Here is a 9,935-nt window from a genome sequence, read left to right as displayed (position 1 = left end):
TGCACAATTCTGTGGGTTTGGGTGGATTCATAAGCTTGTGCAACCATCACCGTTATCTACTTCCAGATATTCTTTTGCAGGTATTCCAACATTGCTTCGAAAATCCAGTACAGAGGGAGCAGAAAGGAGGAACTGATTTGAAAAAATATTGAGTAGCCCCTGCACTGACTCAAAGAGATCTCTTCTGAGGGTCCTGGATTTCCCTTTTCAGTTTCCCTTTTCCTAGAAGAGGTTCTAAAGATCAGCATAGACCAAGTTGGATGGCCCCAGACTAGATTCCTGCCTCCCCTGGTCTCACGAAACTGGGGATGTTCTGAGTGACTCCATCTCATAAGGCTGCCGAGCAAACTTTAATTAAAAAACTTTGCCTGGAGCTTGGCATTCCAAGGTGGTTATTGAACCCAAAGCCACAACAAGTATTCCAAGTGAAATGAAACAGTCCAGAGGACTTTGGTTTCAGCACTTTATTGCTAGTCCTGGTTGGTAGAAGATGACACCGGGGGAGTTACCGCCCAGGGCCACTCACTGAATGAGAGGCAAAGTCAGCATTTACACCCAGAGTCCATTTGCTTCCGAATTCTCAAGAGGAGGACCAAGAAACCTGGGGGACACTTGTCTCAGGGTTCAGATGGAATCCTTATTGGCTTAAAAAAAATTTAAATTGTGGCAAAGTATATACGACACAAAATGTGTCATCTTCACTATTTTTTTTTTTTTTTGGCTGAGGCATGCAGGATCTGAGTTCCCTGACCAGGGATCGAACCTGCACCCCTGCATGGAGAGCATGGGGTCTTATGCATTGGACCACCAGGGAAGTCCCTCGTCACTATTTTTAAGAGTATAGTTGACTAGATTTTTTTAAAATGTACTTATTTATTTTTGGCTGTGCTGCATCCTCATTGCTGCATGCAGCCTTTCTCTAGTCGCAGCGAGCGAGGACTACTCCCTACTTCTCTCTAGTTGTGGTACTTGGGCTTCTCATTGCAGTGGCTCCTCTTGTTGTAGAGCATGGGCTCTAGGGCTCCAGGGCATCAGTAACAGTGACTCCCAGGCTCTAGAGCACAGGCTCAACAGTTGTGGCACACAGGCTTAGTTGCTCCGCGGTTGGGGGATCTTCCCCGATCAGGGATTGAACCCATGTCTTCTACATTGGCAGGTGGATTCTTTACCACTGAGCCACCAGCGAAGCCCCTACAGTTCATTAGTGATAAGCACATTCACATCATTGTGTAACTGTCACCACCATCCATCTCCAAGAACTCTTTCTTCATCTTGCAGAATTGGAACTCTAGCTCCATTAACCACCAACTCTCCATTCCCCCTTCCCCAGCCCCTGGTACCCACCATTCTACTTTGTCTCTTTGAATCTGACTCCTCTAGGGACCTCATATAAGTGGAATCATCAACTATTTATCCTTTTGTGTCTGGCTTCTTTCACTCAGCATAATGTCCTCAACTTTCATCCATGGTTTAGCATATGTCAGAATTTCCTTCCTTTTTAAGGCTGAATAAATACTCCACTGTACGGATGGATCACATTTTGTTTATCCAGTCATCTGTTGATGGACATTTGGGTTGGTTCCACCTTTTGCCTATTGTGGACAACGCTGTTCTGAACATGGGTGTACAATATCTCTTCAATTCTTTTGGGTAATACCCAGGAATGGAACTGCTGAGTCATATGATAATTTCATTTCATTGTTTGAGGAACTGCCATACCACTTTCCATAGTGGCTGCACCATTTTACATTCTTACCAACAGTGCATGCCTAATGCCTAATGTGCCAGGTGCTCAGTCGTGTCCGACTCTTTGCGACCCCATGTACTGTAGCTGGCCAGGCTCCTCTGTCTATGGGATTTTCCAAGCAAGAATACTGGAGTGGGTTGCCATTTCCTTCTCCAGGGGGTCTTCCCGACCCTGGGATTGAACCTGAGTCTCCTGTGTCTCCTGCATTGCATGTGGTTTCTTTACCTGCTGATCCATCTGGGATGCCCACCAACAGTGCACAGGGTTCCAATTTCTTTACATTATTGCAAACACTTGCTATTTTCTGGGCATTTTAAAAAATGTAGTCATGCTAATAGGTGTGAGAAAGGCCCCATTTCTTTTTAATGTTTTTATTTATACATAAGAAATTGAGCTTTATTATTTACAGTGGTTACTATTAGTTGCAAATATATATTTTATGAAAAAATATACATACATTGCTGGTGTGTATGCAAACATATTTTACTGATGGAATGTGTGCATGCTAAGTTGCTTCATTCATGTCCAACTCTTTGTGACCCTGTGGACTGTAGCTCACCAGGCTCCTCTGTCCATGAGGATTCTCCAGGCAAGAATATTGGAGTGGGTTGCCATGTCCTCCTCCAGGGGATCTTCCCAACCTAGGAATCGAAACTGCATCTTTTATATCTCCTGCATTGGCAGGCAGGTTCTTTACCACAAGTGCCACCTGGGAAGCGCTCCTGATGGAGTATGTGACCAGGAAGTCTGGAAACCCCTTAGTCAAGCCAGCTTTGAGTGTGTGTGTAGGAGGGGAGGAGGGATGTGGATGTTTGGATCATTCCTAAATCCCCAGACTGAAGATAATGAAGTCCAGAGGTTGACTGAGACAGCCTGTTTCATCCTTCAAGGTCCAGGGACAATGCCCACCCCCCCACACTCCAGGAAACCTTCCTTGCCTTCCTGGACACAACTCCAGCTCTCTGATCTGGGCTCCTCAGCCCAGGATGCCAGGATCCCAGGGTCTGCTCTCTCTGCTCCTAGCCTTGACCACAGAGGGGTCTGTGCCTGGAGGCTGAGTGCTCTCTTGGGTTCCAGCAATACCTAGACACAAAAATGTGTCAGGCAGAGTTTGTTGAATGAATGAATGAATAAATGAGTGAAGGGTCATACATCCAGAGAGGGGTGTGAACTAAAGAGGCCTGGTTGTTCAGGGGTGAGGAGGGATGGGTGAGGCTCTGTTCATCGGGGCCACACTGGGGTGCGGAAGCAGCTGCAGGCCAGGCACCGAAGGCCAAGGTTGAGGAGGCGTGGCCAGCGGAAGAGCAGGCGGTGGGAGGTTCGCACATACAGGCTGCCGGAGGGGTCCATGGCCTTGAGTGCGGTCAATGGAGTGTAGCGGATGTTGGTCTGTCGGCGCAAGGGTGGTCTGGCAGAGCCGATGACCTTGACGATGACCTGTGGGGTGGAGCCCTGAGCTCTGGGACCCAAGGAGGGGCAGGGTTTCTGTAGGGAAGGGCCCCCTCACATACCTGAGCCATGTCTTGGGGCTCCGGGCCCCACCTCACCTTGGCTACATCCTGTGGGCTCTGTCCCACGTTGTGAAAGAGCTCCCTGGAGGCTGGGAGGTACAGATCTCGAAAGTAGCTCAGGGTGTCAGGGTCGGTGCCTGGGAACTCGGCTGTGGAAACCTGCTCTAGGAGCTTGCCCTCAAATTCTGTGACAACCGGGCCTGGCTCCACCAAGGAGATGCTGAGAAAAGGGGGAGGGGAGAGAGTCTGGTGCCCCCCAAAATGCCAGATACCCCATTTTGTCTAATACTGTCTCTGTCTCTGTTTTGTTTTTGTTTTTTTTTGTGGCTGCGTGGCATGTAGGATCTTAGTTTCCCGACCAGGGATTGAGCCCATGCCTCCTTCATTGGAAGTGAAGTTTTAACCACTGGACCACCAGGAAAATCTCCAATACTGTCCCTCTTTTCTCCTCACTTCCCCATGTCTCCCATTGTTATTTCATGCCTCCTTGCTCCCACCCGTTTCCTCTGCTACTCCTCTCTCCTTGTCTGTCCAGTCACTGCCTCCATCCTCCCATCACTGTCCAAATGCCCGCCTCACAAGATGTTGAACTGTAGCAGCTGGACAGCCAGACTTTCGAAGAACCCCTCCATGGCAAACTTGGAGGCCGCGTAGACTTCATTGAACACGACACCTGAGAGGATGGCAGGAAGGTGGGCCCTTTGGGGGTCTGGGTGATGGGCTTGGTGGGTCCAGAGGGATGGGGTCTTGGGAGACAGAGCAAAGATGATTTAGGGATCAGAGGATATCTGGGGCCACTGTGATGGGTGTATGGTAGTGTGTTATGGGACCATGTGGGGTCAGGATGAAGTTGGGGTGCCAGGTCCCACCTCTTCCTTGCAGTGTTCCATCCATCCTTAGTCCAGGGAACTCTCCTATTTCCCTCCATCCTCTAAATGCTTGGGCCGTTGGTCATGGGATTCCTGGGGTCCCCAAGACAAGCCCCACTCACCAGGGTCTTTATTGGCCCCTGTTGAACAGTGAATGTGTCCCCCCACAGTCAGGGAGCGTAGCTGGAAGAGGGGGGCCAAAGAGCTGGGTAAATGTAGATTTTCCTTGTAGATAACCCTCGTCAGGGTTACAAGTAGGGTGGATTCCTTAGGGGGCTGCTGGGGTGAGGGGCAGCTCCAAGGAAGTTTCCAGGGAGAGGAAGGAAGTTGAGAGAGGTTCGAGGAGGAAGGAGCCAGGCACAAGGATGGCAAGTAGGTGGCCTCCATAGTAGGCCCATAGAGGACATCACTAGTCAGTCACCACTCCATTTCCTGCAGAACCTCAGAGTCTCAGATCTAGACATCTGGGGTCTGGTGGGATCTGGCAAGAAGGGGTCTCAGGAGGAGTGCTGATAGTTCCTTTGAATTTTGTGGGATGGTTGGAAGAGATTTTTGGAGGTCTCCAGAAGTGGGATTGATAATGGATGTGGATGGCCATTGGCAGCATGTATACCAGCTCTGTCTATTCCTGTACCATGGTAGACATAATTAATCTATCCCAGAACTTTTTTCCTCCTGAAGTTCAGTATTCTTCTCAATGCAGGCCTATTTAGGGAATATGAGTTAAAACCTAGTTGCCATCCTTCCAGCTGGGGGAGGGTCAGACACTGGGAGGATTCCCAGCATTGGATCCTCAGGACTCACCCTGTAGCCCCATGACGCTGCTGACCACCACAATGTGGCCCTGTCGCCTCCTCTTCATGCTGGGAAGCACAGCTTTGACCAGACGGACAGCCCCAAAAAAGTTGGTATCAAAGACGTTCTGCATGGCAGCTAGGCTGAGCCCTTCCAGGGGCCCCACCAGGCCCACTCCAGCATTATTCACTAAGCGGAGGTAGGGGTGAGGGTTACTTTGAAGTCCCCCAACCCTTCTAGGGTCACTCTCCCAGGGACACTCGCTAAATCATCCCACCCCTCCCCCACTCCAAGTCTGGGGTTAATCCAGGGTATCTAGGGTGGACAAATGTGGAGCCTTGAAAATCTTTAAATATAGTTTAACGTTTGTTATAGGGTACTCTTAATCCTGGGTGGGGAAGAGGACTGCTGGGAACAGGCTCCCCTTCAATGCATGAGCAATTCAGCTCTGACCCCAAATTGCATCAAAACAGCCACATCCACCCTCCTTAGAGGACCATTTAGGGACCATGAGTTGCTTCTTCATCATGCTCCTTTCCCTCAATGACTCATCAAATTAATTTCCCCAACCACGTATGGTTTTCTTCATATGTGAGAAGTTCCATTCAAAAAAAAATCCGCCCTATTCCCAGGTCTCAATTTATTTTTTGTAACTTTAATAAACTGAATGGTAGCCTGGGCTCTTAGCCAACTGGTCTACCCCTTCCGTACAGTGTCAGAGGTTACTGGTGAAACAAGAGGGCTGGTTCCCAGACACTGGAGAGGGCTTGCTGTGATTGAGGATCTCTGCTTAGGCCAAGGAGGAGGTAAGTGACCCCAGGGGATGCTCAGACTCACCCAGCACGTCCACTTCCCCTCCCTGGATGCAGCTGAGACACTGGGCCACTGACTCATCACTGCACACGTCCAGCTGGGCCACGGTGAGGGTCTGACCCAGAGCCTCCCCAGCAGCTGCCTCCAGTGTCCCCTTCTTTCCCAGGTCCCTCATGGTGGCCACCACTGGGAACAGAGAGCAGAGTTGGAGCAGGCACTGGGTTCCTTTACCCTATGAGTGAACTTCCATGTTCCTGTGATACTGCATGAGGAATGTCACAGAGGAATGGGGACCCATAGGTTTATACATCTACATTCACCATACAATCATAAATGCCTACTTATGTACAGACATTTATATGTACCTCCATCCATCCATCCATCCATTCATCTAGCAAACATTTATCGAGCATCCACTCTACCCTATGCCCTATTTGAGGTGCAGAGGCTATCACATGAAATAAGATAAAATGCATGCCTTTGTGGAATTCAAAACCAGTAGGTAAGACAATAAAATAAACATAGAACAGATTAGTTTGAGAAAAGAAATGTCTGCACATCTAAAGTCAACATATGCCTGTTATACAGAGTGAAGAAGTCAGAAAGACAAAAACAAACATTGTATATTAATGTATATATATATGGAATCTAGAAAAACAGTACTGGTAAACTTATTTGCAGGGAAGGAATGGAGACACAGACGTAGAGAATGGACACAGCGGGGGAAGGAGAGGGTAGGATGAATTGAGAACATAGCATTGACATATATACACTGAAAGTGAAGTTGCTCAGTCGTGTCCGACTCTTAGCGACCGCATGGACTGCAGTCTACCAGGATCCTCCGTCCATGGGATTTTCCAGGCAAGAGTACTGGAGTGGGGTGCCATGTGTAAAATAGGTAACTAGTGGGAAGCTGCTATATAACACAGGGAGCCCAGCCTCCATTCTGTGATGACCTAGAGGAATGGGAGTGGGGAAGGAGGGGATATAATATAATTGTGGGTGATTTGCATTGTATGGCAGAAACCAACACAACATTGTAAAGCCATTGTGCTGTGCTAAGTCACTTTGTGTCCAACTCTTTGTGACCCCATGGACTGTAGCCCACCAGGCTCCTCTGTGCATGAGATTCTCCAGGCAAGAATACTGAAGTGGGTTACCATTTCCTTCTCCAAGGGATCTTTCTGACCCAGGGATTAAACCCATGTCTCTCATGTCTCCTGCATTGGCAGGTGGGTTCTTTATCACTAGCGCCACCTTACCCTCCAATAAAAAAATAAAGTCAACATATGTGCAAATATGCACATGTAAGTATGAATAGCCACATTTACATCATCAGCATAGATTCCAATTTATTGAACGCCTACTATGTGCCATATACTATGCTAAACACTTTTTAATAAGTGCTAACTCTAATCCTCACAAGAATCCTATGATTAGGTCATTGACTTATTTTCCAAAGATGGTCACAACATCTTTTATTGCTCATGCTCTTCTAGAATGTAGCTTCTCACCCAGCAGGTCATGAAATCTGATTCTTGAATCCCCCCTGTGACTAGCTGGGAATCAATAGACTGTGGTAAAAGTAACACTGTGTGGCTTCAGAGATTAGGATGGAAAAGATGTTGCAGTTTCTGCCTTGCTTGCTGGAATACTTACTCTTGAAACCTTTAGCCACCCTATAGCAGCCCTGTCCTGAGGCCACCATGCTGGGAGGAAGCCCAAGCCAGCCCAGACAGAAAGACCACATGAAGCAGCCCCGAGATGGCTGGAAGGGAGAGAGATGTCTGCCCAACCCTGAAATGTTCCAGTCTCCTCTGTTCTCATTGTAGCCTTTGACCTTGAGGCTGAACTGCCCAGCTGAGCTCTTCCAAATTCATAACCTTTTTAAATCTCTCAAGATAGGTGATCACAGCTCTTGTATGCCATACATTTGGAGGTGCTCTGTTTTTAACAGTAGTAATCAGAACACATAGATAATGTTATTATCCCCATTAACTCACCAAGTCTCAACCAAATGAAGTTTCTTGCCTAATTTATCCTTGTTGTTTAGTTGCTAAGTCAAACCCGACTCTCTGCGACCCCATGGACTGTAGCCCGCCAGGCTCCTCCGACCATGGGTTTTGCCAAAGTTGTGCATGTCTCTAAGACAGAGAGCAGAGCCCTGGGAGAAGCAGCCTTGCCAAGTGGGGCAATGTCCTCACCCTTGCATCCTCCTATTAAGTAATGGCCCTTTGGCTGCTTCGACTCTAGTGCGCTCTGGGTCAGAGGTTCTGGGTGGGGTGCAGATTGGGGCCGTTGACTCTAGGGCTGCAGGAAGCCAAGTCTTTAGACCTACAGCCCCCCCCCCCAACCCTCAAGGTCAGGGTCACTTAAGAGGCTTATCACTGAGTAGTAATCTGGGGAGGGGTGGGGGAGGGGAATCTTCGGGTAATGCCTAAGTGAAACCTCAGAAAAATCCTCCTCAGCCAGCCCTTCTAAAAATATCACACACACGCACCCCGCTTCCTTTATTTTGCTTCTGACCACTCATCAGCACTAGCCATATAATACAATTAAAATATCTGTTTAGTATTTGTCTTCCCTCTCCTCGCCTACTATATCACTGCCCAAGGCAGAGATTTTTGTCTATTTTTTTTTCGCAGCTGTATTTCCACACCTAAAACCTGAGAACCAATAGGTGCATTAGAAACTTTCTTTGGATGGGGGATGATTCACAAGCAGAGGTGGGAAGGGGACCTCTTGGGTGTTCTGGGTTCTCCCCAAGCTCACCAAGGCAGCTGAAGGCATGGACTAGTGCAGGGAGAGCTGGGGGATCCTGGGAAGCCATGCCCACTCCTGTCTTTCCCAGCCTGTCCTCCCCACCCCCAGGCCCCTTACCCTGGTAGCGCTGCCTGGGGTCATGAGCCAGCTGCACTGCCAGTTCCAAGCCAATCCCAGAGGAGCATCCTGAGATGAGTACAGTCCGGGGTGCATCGGCCATGTTGATTCCTCCCTGGACGCGTGACCTCCACTGGCCAGCACCTGACTCCCGCCACCTGTCATCTACTCATCTGTTCTCTCCTAAGCACCCTCCACCTGATCCCCAGCAGCGTGAAGGGACCCTGGGATCCCTTCATTATGAACTGAACTTGCACAAGCAGCCACGGGGCGGGGAGGTGGCGGGGGAGGGGAGGAGAATCCCTTAACTTCAATATAGTCCTTTCTTTTTATCTGTCAAATATTTCCTCTCCTCCCCATACACTCATAACTGGGGACTTTTGTTATGATGATAAGTTATTCAGGGCTGGTAGTTTTTGGGGTGCATGGGAAATGAGCAGGGGTGTTCTCTTGCTGTTTCTACCCTGGGCAAAGAATCTCTGGTGGAGAGAGTGTGGTCCCAGAAGGGTCCTTTCAAAGAGAGAAAGCGCATAGAAATTGTAGAAGATGGGGTTAGACTATAGGAAGAACTTCCCAACAAAACAGGGCAGGGCAGGAACCTTATGGGTCTTCAGCTAGGAAAATCTTAGCCTCCGGTGTCCCTGAAGGGGGAGGAGGAGTGACTTGAGATTCCCTCTCCTCCTCCCACTCAGGGCCCCCCTCCCCCTCAGGCCAGATGGGTCCCCACCCCCTTCTCCCCAGGGACACAAAGTCTCTTTGTCTAAGAGTCAGAGGCCGGGAGGGAGGCTTCTCCTTCTTCCCCATGGGGGGCGGGGCAGCTCAGGGCCCGGGACACGCCCCTTGGGTTCCTCCCTGCGGAAGCTCTCTCAGATCCTGCCTGTCTGAGCTTGTTCAATTGCACAGACTGCTCCGCCTGACCTGACCCCCTAGGTCCTCCTTACACTGGGGTGGGGGAGGGTTCCCAGTGGGGTGAAGGGAGCATTCTGCCTCACCCCAGGAATGGCAGGGGTCCACCCCTCCCTGCGGCAGTGCCCTGCTTGAGGGTAGTATCAGCATCCCTGATTTAATGGGGAAATGCTTGAGGATTTGGGGTTTCGGCTGGGACATCCCGCTGGGATGAGTCTGCGAGAAGTGCAGGGAGGATGAAAGTGGGGGGCTTTATTTGAAGATTAAGAGTTTGGGCTTCTCTGGTGACTCAGACAACAAAGAATCTGCCTGTGATGCAGGAGACCCGGGTTGGACCCTAGGTCAGGAAGATCCCCTGGAGAAGGAAATGGCAACCCACTCCAGTATTCTTGTGTGGAGAATTCCATGGACAGA

The 9,935-nt window shown here is 49.4% G+C and overlaps 1 protein-coding gene across 1 annotated transcript; it reads right to left on the bottom strand.

Annotated features, from left to right (window-relative positions):
* Window positions 1–2,214: 2,214 nt before the first annotated feature.
* RDH8 (retinol dehydrogenase 8) lies at window positions 2,215–8,718 on the bottom strand. Its single transcript, XM_081498142.1, has 6 exons — window positions 8,616–8,718; window positions 5,760–5,921; window positions 4,932–5,111; window positions 3,838–3,931; window positions 3,295–3,478; window positions 2,215–3,184 (listed from the first exon to the last, which is right to left on the bottom strand). The coding sequence occupies exons 1-6, from the start codon at window positions 8,716–8,718 to the stop codon at window positions 2,969–2,971; spliced, it is 939 nt and encodes a 312-aa protein (XP_081354268.1). The 3' UTR covers window positions 2,215–2,968.
* Window positions 8,719–9,935: the final 1,217 nt, after the last annotated feature.

Source organism: Giraffa tippelskirchi, chromosome 6 (genome assembly GCF_054371585.1).
Source record: "Giraffa tippelskirchi isolate mGirTip1 chromosome 6, T2T-mGirTip1v1.2.pri, whole genome shotgun sequence".
In the NCBI taxonomy this organism is placed as follows: Eukaryota; Metazoa; Chordata; class Mammalia; order Artiodactyla; family Giraffidae; genus Giraffa; species Giraffa tippelskirchi.
The sequence above is the reverse complement of the archived record's forward strand: the minus strand, read 5'-3'. Positions and strand labels throughout refer to the sequence as shown.

Bases quoted from the DNA above. Each gene is read 5' to 3' on its own strand.
- RDH8 (XM_081498142.1), bottom strand. From the start codon at position 8,718: ATGGCCGATGCACCCCGGACTGTACTCATCTCAGGATGCTCCTCTGGG. The intron at 5,922-8,615 runs GTAAGGGGCCTG...CTCTGTTCCCAG, and splicing joins CCCCAGGCAGCGCTACCAGG to TGGTGGCCACCATGAGGGAC. The intron at 3,479-3,837 runs GTGAGGCGGGCA...CCCTTTTCTCAG, and splicing joins CTGCTACAGTTCAACATCTT to CATCTCCTTGGTGGAGCCAG.